At 38.3% G+C, this 19,497-nt stretch overlaps 1 protein-coding gene across 1 annotated transcript in view; it reads left to right on the top strand.

Moving 5' to 3' along the window:
• Window positions 1–17,162, top strand: part of TRPM6 (transient receptor potential cation channel subfamily M member 6) — a gene marked incomplete at its 5' end in the record, with an annotated part of 70,681 nt that extends 53,519 nt beyond the window's left edge. Inside the window, 9 exons of the mRNA XM_027793554.2 lie at window positions 657–682; window positions 2,477–2,527; window positions 4,786–4,851; window positions 7,147–7,433; window positions 7,697–7,779; window positions 8,319–8,524; window positions 10,487–10,538; window positions 15,830–15,936; window positions 16,861–17,162. Of these exons, the coding sequence (XP_027649355.1) occupies window positions 657–682; window positions 2,477–2,527; window positions 4,786–4,851; window positions 7,147–7,433; window positions 7,697–7,779; window positions 8,319–8,524; window positions 10,487–10,538; window positions 15,830–15,936; window positions 16,861–16,982 (1,000 nt within the window). The remainder of the gene's footprint in view (window positions 1–656; window positions 683–2,476; window positions 2,528–4,785; window positions 4,852–7,146; window positions 7,434–7,696; window positions 7,780–8,318; window positions 8,525–10,486; window positions 10,539–15,829; window positions 15,937–16,860) is intronic.
• Window positions 17,163–19,497: the final 2,335 nt, after the last annotated feature.

Below are 19,497 nucleotides of genomic sequence, written 5' to 3'. Positions count from 1 at the left end.
CTGTGTTTTTTACCCATACTGTGGTTGGCTTTTTGGTTTTTTGACCCAGTCATTTATAAGCAGTAGGCAAACTGTATACTCTCCAGCAGGACATATAGGCCTGATTCTGCAGCTTATTCTGTTGTCTTCACTGGATATCTCTGGTCTGTGAGGTGAATCATATCTTCTGTCTTTTGTAACAAAGACTGCTTTAACATTAGTGCTGATGCTGTAGTCTTTTCTGCAGCCTTGCTAATCCAAAGGACCATCAGTTAAAAAAGTCTATTTGTGCAAGCAATGGTAATGGCATATGTAGCTCTGAATACATCTCAGCATTGATTGAAAAATGAACAATTATGTATGTAATTCAAGTGGTCTTTAACTGATGCTGTTATTGCAGTGTAAATGAAATATCCAGCAGTGGCAGAATTGTAAGAGCAGTTCAACATAAAGAAGAAAAAGAAACATGCAGAAAAATGTGGCTGTTCTTCAGTAACAAGAGTATTTGCTGATTGTTGTAATGAAAAAAGTTGCACTGAGGGTTATTTTGTTTTATGATTCCCAATCAAGCCTTGGTGAGGTTTTCCTTCACATAGATCACATCTTTTTATATGTACCAGTATGAGATTAATGACAGAAATTTTGAAATAAAGTATCAAATGTTTGCTTTTAAACAGGTTGAGAACTTCAGAGGAAGCTGACAGTAAGTTTTTGGTTGCTTGTCACTCATTTTAATTCCTCTCTGCAAATCCCACTCAGACAATTTTGAAGTACAAGTCGAAAAGGAAGTTGATTTACTGTAGCTGAAGGGTTATAGGAAAATGATCAGCTACTGTTTCATGTGTTAGTTGCTATTTTGTACTTTAAAGTGAAAGGTTTTTTTATGAGGAAATATCTTCCTCATGATAACTGCAAAATCTTAAAAGAAAAAAAATTTTTTTTACTCTAGTCTGCCCAGTAATGTTGTCCTCTTCAGCAGGAAGAAACTTTTAAGATGTTGGTTCTGCTTTCATCCCTGGCAGTCCAAGAGACCTCCTGAGTTAAAGCAGGGTGTATACCTGAGGATAGATTGTAATGTAAGATTTTCAGTGTATGCTTGATTTTTCAGTTTGCAGTTTGGTGTAATTCCTCTGTTTATGTGGTTTTCCTGAAATTATGGAATCAGTGAAGGATTGAATTTGTTATGATATTGCCAATGAAGAAATTCAAGGTTATAGTGAGGAATGACCTTGTTCCACAAAAGTAGAGTGCAAGTTAACTTTACTTGTATTTGTTGCCTTTTAGTCTACCTTCCAGTTTTCCTGACATGCCACTTAGCCATAAGAGGCTGAGCAGCTTGGCATCTATCTCTTTTTGAGTCTGGCTGTGGTGCAGAAATTAGTTGCTCTTAGACTCATCTCCCCTTCAAGTGCTGCTCTTTCTGGGTTGTGCACAAAATACTGCAGTGCTGAAGCACACTGCTGCATGCATAGTGACTGGTGGAGCTACTCTCTAAAGCACACCAATGCTTTGATTAAAATCCAGTTTTCCCATCCTCAGAAGGAATGACTTAGCCCCCATTCCCCTTTTCATGTTAGTTGTTTTACAACATATGAAATGTAACAAAGCTAGTTGGGTCCAGCAAGAAAGAGAGCAAAAGCAACCTTGAATCACCAAGGGCATTCAGTGGAAATGCTGCGCCTTCCCCCAACATCTATCTATATTTTTTATTTAAGATCTCTTTTGCTAGAAAAGGGAATATAAGCAAATAAAATACACCAAGAAGAAAAGTGTAATGTTCAAATATTTTGATGAAGATTCAGTTTTGATTTTTATTTTATTTTTCAGAATTAAAAATAGTACAGTATACTTATTTTCTGAAGTCTGGCATTTTGAAGGATTGTCTTCCAACAGAAAAAAGTGATTTCATCTGATTAATGGGAACATGCTCATTAATCTTGGTTTTATTATAAATAATTTTTATAAAACAAAGATTTTTGGACCAAATTATCTGGTGGTGCCTCTTAAATGTGTACCCACATAAATTGTTTGTCTGTTTATATTTTAACAACATTTCAGATGCTGTGGGTTAAAGGGACAGTATTATAACTTTGGTGTCATAGTATAGTTGATGGAATGCTTAATGACTGAGAATGGAGTTGGAAAAATCATGCCTTTGGGAGGCTGTGAAGCATGATGGACAGCAAAGTGCTTTTAATATCCCAGAGGTGTAATTGGCTTAGAGAAGCTACATGTCCTTGAGGTTAATATCACAAGTTTCCCACCATTTCCCTGAATAAATAAGTCATCTGGCTATATTACATTGATGACTGAAATCTGCCAATACACTGTACATTATAATGTAGTTAAAGCCTATTAGTAATTCTCTTTAGAATGCTGAAACAGTAATTCTGATTAATCTGTTTCATGACAAACTCTGGGGTGGAAGGAATTAAAAAATCATGCATTTACGTCTGCTACAATAATTAACGTAATGATCCTTTAAACATTATTTCAGATATCTTTGCCTGCTTGAAAACATCTCAAGATCTGCATCATCACTACTCAGGTAAGCAGGAGGCACCAGAATGATATCTGAGTAATTTAACAAATTAAAAAGAACATTAGTTCCTCCCTTGTCATCCTGTGTGATTTTCATTTTGAAGAATTGCACAATTGTCCACTGCTAAGAAGGTTCTATATTAATTCATGCCTAACACTCCAGTGAGGAAATTATGAATTATTTTCTTGCTGCTAATTGCTCCATTCTGGGTATTTTTGGCAAATCCAGAGCAGAATGTAGATAATCACTTTCAAAATATCATGGAAACAATGAATAGAGCTCTGATTCCTTGGGGGGCAGGAGAGGCACTCATTTGTTTATAGCTGTCACTTACCCTCACGCCTCCCACGTCCTCCTTTGTACTTTCTGGAGTTGGTTCCTTCAGTTAATTGGTCCTGTACTACTTAATCTGTGTTTATATACCTATGAACTCCTGGAAGTTTGGCAGGGAATAAATCATTTGAATGCTAATTGCCTGCAGTCCTGTCTTTTCCTGAACTGAGTGTGCAGATGTTCCCACAAGGCTTGGACTTCAGTTTTTCCCGGAGGAGAACGGAGCAGAGCTTGCCAGTAGATGTCTCTATTGCCCACAGGACTTGGCCTCCTTTAAAGGGAAGCCTTGGGGAAACCAGAAGCATTAGCAGCCTCCTGAAGTTCAAAAAAACTATGTGGTTTTCATGGGAATAACACCTCCTGGTTTGTAATCAGTGTACAGGAGTAATTTCTCTGACACCGTGGCATTGTTGCAGTGATTAATTTAGCTCTCGTTGGGCATGCTGTTTGAGATTATGTAGGACTTTTTAGCACAGATGAGAGTGATTTCAATCATGAGTTGACAAGTGTCTCGAGGTCTCCAGTGTAAGGTTTTTTTCCTCAGGAAGATTGGGATACAATTTAGCCAACTATGCCCAAAAGTTAGGTACCAAAATCCTGCAGCATATATGTCTTATGCGTTATTTTTGCTGTCACATTGTGCAGGCAAATGTGGTGCTGCCTCTTGGCACACCCAAAAGAACTTGAGCTTTGACTCAAGTTCAGCAGCTGGTGCAAGTCCACTTCACGTTGCTTTGCAAGTCTCTAGAGTGAGTGCTGGCAGGCTTTGACAGACAGCACAGTTCTAGCAGCTCTGCTGTTCATGTCCTTGTCACTCCTGTGCACTAATTTTGTGACTAGAGCATGTGCATAGCAAGGCATCAAGGGAGGACCTTGATTTTCAGTCCATGCCCCAGAACTATTCAGGCAGGTTAACCAATGTCTGTCAAATTTGGAATATGTAAGCAAGTGTTGAAGTGGAGTCAGAAATGCAGATCTGCTGAAATGATAACACTGATTCTTGGGCTGACATTGCATGGGTCCCCTTTGCTCTCTCCTTCTGGGCTAAATAATCTCTAATTAATTTCTGCTCAGAGAATTAATCTTAAAAAGAAGGACAGGTGGTGTCCATGCTCTGGAAGAGCCTTTTAATTGCTCTGCAGAGAACCACAGCTCTCCTGTGGTTCACTCTCTGCTTTGGATGCTAGTTTTGTCTTCAGCCATTGGATAGGGAAATTAGGCAGTCAGCCTGTAGCATCCAAGTTGCCTCCTTGTTCTAGTCTTACTCTCTTTGTGGTTTTCTTTACATGTCTTTCCTCCTTCCTGATAACACAGTCAGTGTGGCGGCAAATCCATAAATACTTAGCTTGTGCTCTGAAGTTTCAGAGGTGCTTGCCTGAGAAATAAGCCATCAATTAGGGACCTATAATAACATTACTGATGTTTGGCGAGGAGCCCAGATGAAGAAACTGTGCTCTGTGCAGGGGAAGCTTGTATTTTCCTGTTGTGCCTTTCTAAATCCCCAGGTGCTTCTGAGCCTCGTGAGGCAGTAAGGGCAGCTGGGGTCAACACATTATCACTGGCACAGTGTGAGTGTTGCTCCACTGGAGTCAGCAGCAGGAGGAGATAGCCACAGCCCTTGGTGGAAAGAGGAGGATGAAGAGTTAGCAGAAGCAGTCCTTCTTGCTAGGGTGCAAGGGGCTTGTCTCAGAGAGCTTGTTTCCTTGGAAGGAGGGGGATCAATGAATGGGAAAAAGAATAGCTGCTCGTGAGATACCATGGGCATGCAAAGGAGAGTTGCTGGCTGGGTAGAATGATGATCAGATTTGACACAGGAACACACTGCAGCCTCCTTGGCTTTGTACACTACCATAAAGTGCTGCCAGGTGCTTTTGAAACTCAGCCAGCTTGCTGGTTATTCATTATAGCAGTGAAATCTATGTTGTTTGCAGCTGTTGAAAGAAACAACTTAATGAGACTTGCCCAGACCATACCATTTACACCGGTCCAGCTCTTTGGTGAGTACCAACTTCCTGGTCATGTTTTTTTGCTTTATAAATATTCAGTGCATTATCCTTTTAAAGATTGTGTTTAAGAAATTTTCTTGGATTAGTTTCAGCAATTCTCTCTAACAGAGATGAACCAGAATCAAATTGTAGTCATGCAGTAATTTAGGGAATTTGGAGGTCATCTGCTCTAGCTTCCTCTCCAGCCAATTCAGATCAGGTTGCTGAGGGCCTGTCCAGTTGCATTTTGAATATATCTATACATGGATATTGCTCAGCTTTGCTGGACAATCTCTTCCAGTGTTTGACTGACTTCATTGTGAACCTAGTATTTTTCCCAGTCTATGTGGAGGGTTCACTTACTGTAGCTTGTATCTGTTGGCATTCATGTGATTACTGTCAGCCTCAGAGATCAGTCTTAACTCCTTCGTCACTGTACCTGTCATTAGGATAGCTGAAGACAGCAAAAAGATTCCCTTTAACCTTAATACCTGCATTCTCTCTCTCTCTCATATTGTGTGGATATATGTATAGGATATCCCATCAAGAAGAAATCCATGTATTGGCTGAAATGGCGCTACTCCTGTACCTGGTACAGAAGACTTGTAGTGTACCAGGGAAAAAAGCCCCTGTGCTGTAACTGAAGAGTGGTAGAGAATAATACATAAATCATTTGGAAGAGTTCTGAAAGCAGTGTGCAGTATTGGCTTACAGCAGCAGAAGCTGCTTAGCCTCTAGACACTTGAGATCTAGGTGTCTTCTTTTCAATGGGTAGAATATTTTGTGTCACAGCAAATAATTGCTGATACTTGCAGCATCATAGGATTTCTTGGGACCAGATTGCTGCAGATAATTAATATAGCTATGAGCATATTGAACATTCTAATCTTTGAAGCTCCCAGGAGACACCTTTCTAGGTATTAAATTATCAAAAGATAATAAAATGAAGAATTCATGTAAGATTAAAAAATGTCTAGTTATAGTATCTTTATTCAGGTCTCTGCCTTTTATATAAGACACTGGCTTTTCTGTTGCTTTATTTTAAATTAAAATGTGTGCAAGTTATGGTGTTTGACAGCATCTACATTTGTGGTAACTGGTGAAGGTAGGCTCAGGAGTAGGGAGGAAATCTACTAGTCTGAATCCAGTTTGTCGTTCTTTATGCCATACTTTGCCATTTTGCAGATGTAGTTACCTCCTTACACTTGCCAGTAAAAACATGTTACCGACAAATTAACATTGCGAATAACGTGAGTTGCAAGAAGGAAAGCCAGGCTTAAAAAATCAGTCCACTTCTCTATTAGTTTGGAAATGACGGCAACAGAAAGGTGCCTTGTTTATGCTGTGAGAGAGGAATGCTATTACAACTATATAGGGAAACAGAGTGCAACTGAGTTAAAGCTCACCAGATTTGTTCTGCTTTCAGAAAAATGTTATTAGCAGGAGCAGAACATCTGGAATTTTGTGCAGTACAAATAACACTGGAATGTCTAGAAAAAAGACAAATCTTAGTTTAAAACACCAAAACTGTAACCTTCCTGCAAATTTGCTTTAGCTTGTTCTCCTAGGATTCCTTGTTCCGAGGAAAGTCATGTCCTTTTCAGTATAATTTCCCTGGCTCATCATGGACAAGTCACTGCTTTTGAAACAACTCAGCTGTCTGCCTCAAAAGGTGGCACTTTCCAGCCCTTTAATTTTGTAATTGATAACTATTACAAGCTGTGTGTGTTTGTTTGCCTTAATTTGTTGTTTTGTTTTTGGGGTTTTTTTTATTGTTAATCACAGTCACAAGGAAAATACTGTGAGTGTTCCATGAGTCCTGATTAACTTAAAACAAGTCTTATTAAAAATTCCCCTTCCCCGTAAGTGCATAAACAGAGGAAGCCACACTTGGGGTATTGAAAGTTAATACACTGGAGATAAAATGGCAACCTTTTAAAATTACATGCTTTTAAAGTTCAACCATCTTTAAGTACTTAAACTGTGGCAGATGAGATTGATTACACAGACCAGAATGAGCTTTGTTTGTGTGGAAGTCTCATGGAGGTCTTAAATTCATCTCTGTTTAGAGACTTTGGGCCACTTATCACAGTAGATCTTAAGCAGAACGTATCTAGTAAGTAGTGTAAGTTTAGGCTGGGGATGTTTTGACACAGAAGAACAGTAATGATAAAAACCTCTTTTTTGAAGTGTGGCTTACAAAGGTGTGTGAAGTAGTACTTTATTTTAAAGCACCAAATCAAAAGGCAGTTCTCTTCTGTTTCTGCAATGTGTGACTTCTGCTAACAAAACTTCCTTGTATTTAAGCTGGAGAGGAAGTGACGGTCTATCGACTTGAAGAAAGTTCACCTATGAACCTTGATAAAAGCATGTCTTCCTGGTCCCAGCGTGGTATGGCTGCAATGATCCAGGTCTTGTCACGAGAGGAGATGGATGGGGGTCTGCGGAGGGCCATGAAGGTCATTTGTACTTGGTCTGAGAATGACATATTGAAGCTGGGACAAGTATTTATTGTGAAGTCTTTTCTGCCAGAGGTGGTTCAGACTTGGGAAAAAATCTTTCATGATGGCACAGTGCTACATCTCTGCCTGAGGGTGAGTTCAGACCTGAAGGCACACTGACTGGTCTAGCCTCATGTGCCTTAAATATTTTACTGCTTACATGTGAATGTCTGCAACGTGGTTGGCATGTGGTTTGATGGTTCCTTTTGGAAAGGAAAAAGGTTTTGTGCAAGATATATCTCCCATTTGTAAACAGTATACAATCATGTGTGTATGTTTGTTTATTTGTTTTGACAAATTCATGGCACCTTTCTTCATGAAAATGAAAGTGAAGTTTATAACGTTATTTTCTTCAGGAGATCCAACAGCAACGGGCTGCCCAGAAGTTAATCTATACCTTCAATCGAGTGAAGCCTCATACTATTCCCTATACTCCAAGGTAAAATTGCTATCTTTAAGTATTATGTACCAATGATTTATCTTTTCAGCTGTGTCCCAGGTCTAGTGCAGCCTCCTTTCCCATTGTGGATAGAAATAGCTGCTGCTTAGACTGCCTAATGACAGTTAATCAACTTTCTAAGAGGAAAGATAGGCAGCTTTGAATTTTGTCTTTATAGCTACATGTGGTTGCAAAGTAAGCTTCATAGTGCTGTTCATTAGATGTAAGCAAGAATTGCCTTTCATACAATTAACAAAAGACAGTTTGATAAAGCTCATTTACAGTGGGCTGGAGTAAATCAGATTATGTTGTTTGTCCATAAACTGTACTTCCTGATCAAGTGCTTTGTTCTGAGAGTTATCAAACCAAGAAAGCTTTTGTGCTGTCTAACATTTGGTACCTCCTGCTGTTCGAAATGCTTCAGATAGGGAAGATGTGGGCTCCTTTTTTGGTATATTTACTTTGCATAATGCTGTGTGCTGACTGTGAGGGTGTTCATTACCCTGCCAGCTCCTGGCAGACAGCATTTATATCTTCAGGTTCCTGGAAGTTTTCCTCATCTACTGCCATTCAGCAAACCAGTGGCTGACCATTGAGAAGTACATGACTGGGGAGTTTCGGAAATACAACAACAACAATGGGGATGAAATTACTCCCAGCAACTTACTAGAAGAGTTGATGCTGGCCTTCTCTCACTGGACCTATGTGTACACCCGTGGTGAGCTCCTTGTCCTGGATTTGCAAGGTGAATGCTAGCATGAGATCAATATTTGAAACAAAATGAAAAGCAATTCTCTCAAATCATACTGATGAGTGGGCCAAATTCTTTTGTCGTTTACATACTGGCAAAGCTTAAGAAACCCCTGGATATCTATTGTACGGCGTAAATGAGTATCCACAGAAACACTCTAGATTTATGTAGGTGTAATGGGAAGATAAATTGACTTCAAATATGTCTAGGCTGAGTGACTGGACAAAAAAGCAGTTATATAAACTGTGCAGGAACATTTCAGCTAGCTCCAAAAAAGTACTCACAATTAAGATATTTTTATTAAGATATATAAATAATTCAGAGATTCAAGTGTAACCATGTATATGCACACTTATTGTATGTGTGTATCTGTCAGAAGAGTATGAACTGCTCTTTGTATTTTTTAATTAATAAATCTGTAAGCAGATTACATAAGCTGCAAGCCTGAATGCTAGTCACAAAGTATGGTGACTCCTTCAAAGAGCATGTGATGACTTTACTGTACATGTGTAAGTGGGAACATGGCATATTTTAAAGAGATAAAACAGCTGACAATGTTCAGAAGATGAACATCACCCGTCAAACAGTACAAACACTATTGTTTGCCACTTCTGTCAAGGGAAATATATATGGGTAGACAGAGACTTAACATATTTAAATTATATAGCATCCAGAAGTTATGAATTACAAAAAGCCATGCTTATTATACAAAATATACCTATAATTCCATCCTTGCCTTCATTTGGTTTTGACTGCACATGAAAAAAATACAGAAAGAGTAAGTGTGTCTTCACCATAGCCTACTGGAATTTGTCTGAAGTTTGCTTGGGTTTATTATGCAACTCTTGACAGTTCCAAACCAACTGTGTTGGCTCAAACATGGAGAATTTAAACACCTATGTAAATCTCATCAAGACTGGAGCTTCAGTTTCCATCTCAAACAAACTGAAATCTGTTCTAGTTTTAGCCTCATAGTTTATCTTGCAGTTCTGTAATCTGGAGTTTAGGAAAAGTGCAAGGATTGCTGCTCTTGGAGTTCTAATAGAATTAATCCATAGCACAATTTATACCACGGCTGTCTCCACAGACATATACACCACACATAATGTATGTATAAATAATTAATTAAACTTAATTATTTATTTAATTTACCACATGTCTAATTTACATCAATTGAACTTACCTTCATTGAAGAGTGTTGCAGTTTGGGGGTATTTCAGTCACAGTATGCTATTTCGAGAACTTTACTGATTTTCATTGCAGGGTATAAACTTACCATTGGTGGCCTCTTGAAATAAAAATAATTGCATATCATATGATCATAGACTTTTTTCATTAGTGTAAAAGCACAAATGATTTCCTCAGAAGAAAAAAGCTTTTTGGCAAAATGGTAGTTTGTCATCAGTTTGGGGAAAACTGCAACATCGGTATCATCATTCAGGTATCAAAATTAAATTATTTATTTAATATCCTTCCATGGTCACCAAGAAGACAAAAAGGGATAACAGACCCAAGCATTTGCACATCACAGAGTTGTGGCTTATTGTGTTTGTTACCTTGCAGAGAATGAGTATCTGAGTGTAGATCTATTGATATCAGTAAGATCCACATCTGATTAAGAACTTTATTCCAACTTAAATGGCAGTGTTATGGTTGGTCACAATTTGCTTAGTTAGTTGAGCTTCAGCATAATATTTAGTGCATTTGCATAACCCTTCTGTCTATATATAAATAAACCTCAAAGCAACTGAAATCAAGACTGTAATAAGAACTCTATATGTTTGCTAATAGTTAACAGATTTTTATACTTACAGCATTTTCTTTTTAATTCGTGACCACTTTAATTATGACACTTCAGGGTCTACAAAGAAAATGGAAATTAGGTTTTTGTTATGTGCCAGATTACAAAATTGTGACTACCTTCCTTTGTAACCTACACTGTTGATTTTGTTGTAGGTGTTGGGGAAAACCTTACAGATCCATCTGTGATTAAACCTGAAGATAAAAAGTAGGTTTCTTTCTGATGAAGTTATCTTTCACTTCAGATGTTCTGCCAACAGTCTGTGTATTTAGGGTGGGTTTTTATGTTTTGTGTGAGAGATTTAATTATTTTCATTTTTCACATGGTGTTTGGGTTGGATGAAGATGTGATGGCAATGGAGAGAACATGTCCTCCACTGTACTTTGGAGGACTGTGGACTTGGGGAGCTGTAAATGTCCCAGCTCTCAACATGGAGTGAGCAGTCTGTGAAAGGTAGGGAGAGTCTGTGTTGCTGTGCTGGGAGCCACGGGAGTCTTCCAGGCTATGCAGGGAGAGCAGGAATGGGAGACAGAAGCCTCTGCAAGTCTCTTCACAAATTTTTACTGAAGGGGTCTCAGTAACTTAAATGTGGCATTCTGGTTTCCCCTGCCTGGTGGGGCACTGTTTCTTGGAGAATATGGGGCCACAGTGGCTTCAGAGGGTGAGGAGAGGGCCTGTGGATCTCTGATCTGTCCCATAGGTCCTAGTGGTGCATTTAAGCACGCTGCACATTACGGTTTCAGAGCCTTGATGTGGAGATGGTAAATCATGTGTGGAAACTTAATAAAACTAGAGGGGCTACACAGAAGCAGCAGTCTGTCTTCACACGTCAGATTTCAGAATCAGAACCATGGCCATTCTCTCATTCTGCAACCTTGCTCCTTGCTGGTATTTGCTGTAGCAGGAGGAGAAGCAGTGGTGTTGATGGTTGCTGTCCTGCAGTGTCCTCTGGGGAGTCTTCCTAAACCCACACATCTCTCCAGCTGTGCCCTGGCATCCCTGCTCCTCAGCTGTGTTGTGCTCAACTTGGCTCCCTCTTCCTCAGTTCATGTCATCTGATTGAAGGGGTGTCTCGTGTTTGGAAGTGAAGGAAGATGAAAGTATGAATAGTCTGATTTAATACAAAGGCCAATTAACTACAGAAATATCAGATGACTTGCCTAGAACTCAGAACAAGTTAATTGCAGGCTCTTAGTTCTGGGACCATTATTAATATTTCATTAACAAGATTAGTAATAAATGGCTGTATTAGTGTTGTACAAATGTTTAATTATGAATGTAGGTGTATTGGCCATATAATATTTATTTTGGAAGCAACATCAAAAGTATGCTAAGCACCTCACAATGACAAAGTCTTTGCCCTATGTAGGTCATACAACCGTGACAGAAGCACAAGGATAGCTTAAGCTAGAGAGGCAGAGAGGTCAGTCACGTAGTTGTTAATTAGATTTTAGCAAATATTTTTAAGGTATTGCTACAGATCTATAAAAGTGTGGTTTGCTGCTGTTCAAATTGTTTTTTTATATCTGTGATACCATAAGCTGTTACTGTACATAAGTAGTTACTATTGAAGACTGTAGCAGTTTACCACAGTACTTCACATGGCCACTCAGGTTATCCTCTTTAACATACAAATAATATTTATCTACATTATCTTGAGGTATATGTCCATTAGTGTACTTCTGGATTATTTTTGTTACGAAATAATTTTGTTATGCTTACTACAATTTGATCACAAAGATCTTATTTTCAGAACTTTTTGTTGTTTTGTTTTTATCATCTGCAAAACAGTCAACTCCTAGCTAAAGAGCAAGTGTTGATTAATTAATCAATACCAGCTTGATTTTCTTACGTTCAGGGAAATCTTCAGAACAGCAAGTAATGAAACTATGTTGTTTTGATTCAGGGATCTAAAGGAACAAAGCAGTGAAATTGTGGATGGGTTCTGTAAGCAGCTGGCTGATACACAATTCTAAGAAATGCTTTCTAAAATAGTAATAATGGTAACAATGTGAAGGTAGTCTTTGCTTTAACCTTCAGTTGCTCACAAGTGAAACATTTCTGGCAGGAGCAAGATCTGTTTTAAGTTTTCATTTGGAGGTATGTGTGCTGCCTTAAAAGTTGCTTTGAGCTCACATTCTCTTAGAAGCCCAGGAGAAAATAGATGGCATCTGACTGACAGAGCTGATTCAAATTTTAGCACTACTTACAGTTAAATTATTTATGTTTTGCTTCTTTAATTCCATTGATTTAGTGGCTCATGTCATTATCTTGTAATGAGTCTTTTCTTTCGTGCATCCTGCATGCTGTCTTGAAATGGACTTTGTAATGGCAAAATGTGACCTCTAGCTCTGCAATAGTGCATTGTGTCTTAGTTTTGTATACGGTACCAAGACACAAATAACAGATCTGTTTGGAAAGTGTGCCTGACACTGTGACATCTCAGACAGATCTGAGCTGATGTAAATTGGTGTAAGTTCATGCATATTTAACATTAATTGAAGATCTTCCTATGTGCAGTGCATAGGATGTATGAAGTGATAAAATGATACAGGTATAATATTCACGGAAAGATTTCCTTTAAAAGCAGAAGTAATCGAGGCACAGCAGCAAGGTTGTGACACAGTGGAGTCCCTGCAGACTCCTGTACTGCCAAAATGTTGGGAAGGTTTGCCTTATAAGCAGTAGTCTGGATGCTCTTTTTAGCATGTACTACTTGCCAAATCCACAACAAAGTCCATGCAGGTAAAGCTTTCACAGACACTAGGTGCAGAGTGTCTGCAGAGCAGATTCAGAGATGAGGAAAATAATGGGCTGAGTTTCAAACTGGAAAGAACTGATGCATTAGGCCTGCTGAGAGAGGTGAGAAAAAGGGCGCTGGCAGTCAAAAACCTCATTACAAACGTGAAAAGGAGGTGTCAGAGGTGCTAGGTCTCTTACTCTCCCTTTTGAAAGCTCTCAAGCAGATAGTGACTGGGCTGAAGGTTTTAGAAATGAGTGGAGACCACATTCTCTGAGGCTATGCATTAGCATGTGTTTCGAAGAAAAAAATCTATCGAATTTTACTAAGCTGTGCACTTCCAGCCAAACAGTTTACAGTTGAGTTGCTGCCAGCAGACAAAACATCTGCATGAACTGTAGAAACCTGCACAACAGAAAGGTGAACTGCAAGCTAAATCTACAAAAACATACCAAATAAAGTGACTTGGGCACCTCCCTGGAAAGGTGCTACTTGCCATAAAGCACCCCACAGGCCTTTGCCTTCCACCAGTAAAGCCCTGTAAGTGTCAGCGTCAGCTTTGAGCATTTGTAGCTCTAGAGTGTAAGGAGCACTCTGCATCAGCGCAGTCTGTATTGTCTGCCTGCTGGTCAGAACCAGTCTGGTATACTCTGGTAGGCATTTATGGAGCGTAACTGCTAGGTAAGGTCCTGCACAAAAAGGAGGAACATGTTTAATTTTTTTAAGCCCATTGGCTCACAGTAATGCACCAGCTTGGGAAATAGGAAAGCTGGGTTCACTATTTTTCTCTTGGAGACAAAATCAGACCTTGAATAGCCAGGAGAGTGGTCCTGTTTATAACACAGCTGTAGGGTTAGGAGCGACCCGAAGAGTTCAGCTGGTTCTTCTTTTCTGCCAGGTCATTCCTGGCTTTACAGGTGTTGTACAGACAAATCTAAAGGTCTTCCAAGGATGACTGTAAAAACTTTCCAGACCATTTGATTTCAACAGTTTGCTATCATTACTGTCTGAAAGATTTTTCCTGATTTCATTCTTGAAACATTTCTTTCTGGTCCTGTCTACTGTCAACACAGAGAAAAAAATTTCAACAAGCTCAAAGACTGTCCTCTACTTATTTTTTTTTCTTTTTTTTTTTTAGCCTACCCTGTAATCTTTTCATGTATGTCATGATTCCTAGATTGTGGGTCATTCTTGTTATTTTCCCAATTTATCCCCATATTTCTTGAAATAGTTTTCCAAATTTCAATGTAGTATTCCTCTTGAACCATTGCTGGTGATGGGTAGAGAAAAAAGATTGCTTCGTATATGTTGCAGACAGTACCCCTGTTTATCTCACAATAGTGTAAGAAAATTATCAGTCTGTCTCATGCTATTTTCTGCACTTTGCATGGAATAACAGATCAGGGGAAGTATCAGAGTGGTTCTGTAGCCTTGGAGTTACTGAAATCTTCTTAATTTCCTATGCCTGCCCAAGCAGATACTTAAGTATGTTCTATTCTTAAGGGCATTTTACCAGATTTTACCAAGGAATAGAAATGGCTATATAGCATCATGTCATTTAAAGTGTATTTATGGCACTTAAAATAATACTTAACTTCTTTCTTTGTCTGATGCACTAACTTGCAGTAAAGGCTGATTAGATGAGTCCTTCAGATGATCCAGGAGATGGATAGTCTTTAGTGTCTGCCAGAAATTAAAGAGGTACTAAGCTTTCTGTAGTAGTTTTGGCTAATCATTGCTTTTCTCCTGTGTGAAAGGGAAGAGTGTCATATTTGAAAACTGCTTTCTTTAGAAAGAATATATTTTGTTAGTGTGGATTACAGATTGATTTGAGAGAGTTAAACTCTTTTTCTATAGCTTCTCAGGGCTGTAATTGCTTTCAGATTTTAAAATGTGTTGTTTCCACTCTGTATATCATTAAAATAAAATACTAGCGTTCATAAAGTTTCTTTGGAAGTGTTTCTTGTGTGCTGTGTTCCATGATGTCTAGAATGTCAATTAAATTCTTGAGAATAATGGTGAAACAATATTAAAATTAATGAACACTGATCTTTCAGACTACATTAAGAATCTGTTAGAATTATGTGGTACTTCTAATACATGTGTGGGTATAGCTTGCTTCTGTTTGTAATTGTGGCAGCTTCATTCAGAATATGCAACGCACTTCCACAAATGGATCTTCTGTAATGTTGCTGAATTGGCCAGAGTGCAGACACATGGAAATGAGCATAGGGAGAAGCCAATAAATTTTAAAGCCTTGCTTGTCAGCAGTGTACTGTGTTATTTTTTCCTGTGCTGCATATTGATGTAACTAGGGCTCTGCCTGCTTTTGGTGTTCTGTTCTTAAATAAGGTAGAAGTAAGTCCTTGCTAGCTCTGCTTTGTTCCTAGGTGCTTACCATCAAAACCAGAACCAAACCATTTGCTTGATGAGAATGAGTGGTGGCTGCAACAGAGTCACGCAGATTCTGGCATATATTGTCTAAATGTCACTATGGCCAAATTTCATTTGAAAATTTTTTTGAGAACTGCTGCGTCTCTTCTGTCTTCCTTTAGAGTGTCTCTGAGATGCAGCAGGAAAGAGTAGTAGTGTGCGAAGTTTTCTTGTCCCAGAGCTAAGGAACTTGTGATGTATGCTAAGCTTTGATTGTCTTTATACAAAAAGCTGTTATCTCTGATCCAAAAAATAGGAAACATTATCATCTCCCTCCACTACAATTGCTTTGAGTTCATTGATTATTTAATAATATTTCTTCTAGATCTGGGAAGATGGTATTTGGACCAGCAAACCTAGGAGAAGGTGCAATAAGAAACTTCCTCACAAAGCATCGTTGTAACTCTTGCTGCAGGAGACTGAAACTTCCTGGTATGCAAAGTAAAGATTAATTTTTAATCTTTGTATAACTTTTTAAGTGCAAAGTAAAGGCCTAGGCTTGCTATAAAAACAAGAACCAAAATTCTGTTGAGCTGAAAGATTATAGCAGGCGCAATCCCTCTGTGGAAAGCCAGGTATGATAATACTGCTCTTTTACCTTGCTTTTTTGCCCAGCAACCGTGTAAGTTTGGAGCCTGTCAACTTGATATTAGCATTCAGCACGAAGACTTGTATCTGTTGAATTGTTTCCTTTGCTTTGCAAAATGGTAGCTTGTTTTTCTAGGGTCACCACTACAGATAATATAAGCAATAATTTTTAGAATGAGAAGGAGTAACAATCAAAAAATTGGCACTGCATTAGCTGGGAAAAAAACTCACTGGCTGTTTCCGGGCTGTGGGATTGTGTCTTATGCACTGCAGCCCTGACCTCTCTTCAGCTGGATTGCCTGTTGTTCATGTTAGATTTGATAGAATGTGCTTCTGTTTGATGCAAGGCAGATTTTAAACCCCAAATAGATTGCTATTCTGGATGAATTTCCACCCACCTTTTTTTTTCTAGGAGAAAGCTCCTTCCTTTCAGTGCCTACAAGGAGTAATAATTGCTGCTTGAATCTGAAACAGAAACTGAGTGTTACTGGTTTTGATTATTTGTGTCTGTGGCAGCTAGAGATAATAGATGGGAAGATCAGCTGAATGAATTACGGTCAGGGAATGCTCATGCATATCAGCTCACACTGTTTTGGGTCCCCCCAGGACTCTCATCCACCTGGCTCTGATTTGTCCTGCTGCAGATTTTCTTCCTTCTGGGAACAGCTAACAGACTGCCACCAGTTGCCGGGTTGGACACTGCCTGGAGTGTATGTGCTTTTCAAACATTTACTTGGCTACATCATTGAATTTATTTTCTTGCCATAGATTTGAGAATAAGTGACTACACACTGGAAAGGGTTGGTCCAGCCTTTGAAACAGAAATGAAGACAAGCACCAGAGGAGCTGGTGATGCAGATGCGCCTTTGGAGTATGATACACGGCTGTGAAGCAGTGGCTGTGAGCAGAGCCCAGGTTTTGTGTGCTCAGAAACCTGCCTCTTATCACTGCCATTGGTCAGTCCAAAAGAACAAAATGCAGGTGCCTGAGTGCAGCATCTGTCTGCCCTTGACAATCCCTATAGGCAAGGATTAAAAAAAAAAAAGTCTGTCTGTCTGTCTGTCTATCTTTCTTTACTCCCATTCCATGCTCTTGTGCTGGTCTTTCTCATACAGTTCAGTGAATTGCCAGTGATTTTTTTATTTTTTATTTTTGAAATGTGGATTATGGTTCCAAACTGTGCTTTCTTAGGAAAATTAGGAAAATGACTGTGACAAGCGTATTTCTAAGGTGGAGTGATTTGCTGTTTCTCTCTTTGCTCTTTAGTAAATAACTGAATGTATACACATGTACAAATAATTCATTTTCAGAGGCAGAGCTCATTCAGCCCAGTGCTCACTTTTCCTTGGGCATAGGAGACTTTCCAGGAAATTACTTTCTCTTTAATGTTGATTTTGACGCAGAGACAAACCAAGAATATATGAGTAATGTACTAGTGGTTTAAACAATAGTCACTGATATAGCAGGTAGAGTGAAAAAGTTTGTGGGAACTTCACCTTGAATTCTTTTCACATACCAAGAATAAGTTGAACAGTGAAGGGTTAGATTATTGAACCCACAAGCATCGTTGACCTTTCTTATTTTGAATTGATGAAATTGATAAATCTATAATCTTTAATACAAACAGAAAGAATAACCTTGAGTGTGGTTCCGCTTTTAAACAGGACTAGCCTTTCTTTATAATATTTTAGCTTCAAAATGTTTTAACGTAGTTGGCAACAAAGATTTTAGAAGTCACAAAGAATAATATGTTCCATTTGGTGTAACTTCTTGTTGTTAATATTGGGCTGTACGTAGGACTTTTGTCTAACAGTGGTGCAATTATATGTATGCTTTTTCAGCGTTTGTATCTGTTTCTATTGATGTCATCTGATTTCAGAAGTTCATAAAACAGAAAAATCAATTCTGTTCAGTGTGATTTTTGTAGAATAAAGATTGAAATTAAGTGCTCATCAGAAACATCTCTAATACAACTAGTGTTGTATTACAGATCACATCTATCATTAAAGTAACTTCGTACTTTTGTATTGAGTAGAAGTAGCTAACATCAAAATTAAGTCAACAGAAACTTTATACTTGAATAAGAAAATCATATTTCCACCACAGTTGATAGTAAATTTTAATGCAGAAGGGGATATTTGTTATGATCTGTCATTCATTTGATATATTTAAAGATTGTCTAGTTACATATAGGAATTGGAAGTTATACATTCCCAGTTTTCATATTGATTATGATATTGATGGTGGCATTGAAGTAATCGCTTACACTATGTTCAGCTGAGATGTCTTCAATTCCTGAGAACATCCTGAAAAGATTCTTCTTACTTTTTATCTTTTAAAAATAGTTTTATAAGATTATTTTTGTGGAAACCCCCTACCTTTCTCTCTATTAGATTATACTATTAAGTTTGCAAAAAATATTCGTCCCTTTGGCTTTTTTGGAAGCAATTAAATTTATCGGAAGGCTTAGTTTGCCTGTGAAAGATACTGTTTAATTGCGTCTCTACAGAATGATGGTGAATTTTAATCTCTTTGCTGGTAAGGTAGTAGTTCTGCTACCAGTGATTATTATCTTAAAATTCGGCTTTATGGAGATATGTGCTTATTCATACATATATGCTTTAAAGACAGAACTTTCTTTAAAGGATCTCTAATGTTAGGATCTTTAAAATTAGTGTGCCTTTACATTCTGTTAAATTAAATGACACATAATTATGTCTTTAAAGCCAAGGATAATATAATTCCTACCCTATAATAGTGTTGTTTTCCTCAATCATTGCTCTGAATTCTGAACACATATATATTAGACAGAAAAATAAACTCCACGCCAGGCTGGACCTGAGCACCTTTTGTTTCTCTTTACGTTTTGAAGGTATGCACAAGTCATACTTCAGATGACCTTTTCTTAACAACCTTCTTGTTACCCTCAAGAGTAAATGACTTCGTCATTCATAGCAATACTCATGAGAATTCTTACAATATATAGCTCAGTGTAGATTAATCTTATTCCTTCTTGTTAGTACCTATCAAGGTATATACTACCTTCCTCTCAAATCAGGGATCCTTGCAAGGTACTAATCTGTGTTAATATATAGCTGCTACAAACATGTTTGATATTTGATTTTGCTCAGTGTAAACTATTGATGTGATGGAACACGAAAAGGAGGCATTTGAAATTGTTCTATTGTATATTTCTACCCTAGCACTAATTTTTCCATGCATGGAGACACCAAATTGAAAAATTCCAGTGATTCTGCTGGTTAATTAATTTTGCCTCACCTTTCTTCTTGCATTTTTATGGGAAGGCTGATTCACATTTCACTAAACTATAAATCTGGGTATTTGGTTGAAGATGTACCCCCTGCCCCCCCCCCCCCCTTGTTGTAGTTCAGTAATAAATCATAA

Source organism: Falco peregrinus, chromosome Z (genome assembly GCF_023634155.1).
Source record: "Falco peregrinus isolate bFalPer1 chromosome Z, bFalPer1.pri, whole genome shotgun sequence".
In the NCBI taxonomy this organism is placed as follows: domain Eukaryota; kingdom Metazoa; phylum Chordata; class Aves; order Falconiformes; family Falconidae; genus Falco; species Falco peregrinus.
Note: the sequence above shows the minus strand (reverse complement) of the source record. Positions and strands in the feature narration are given on the sequence as shown.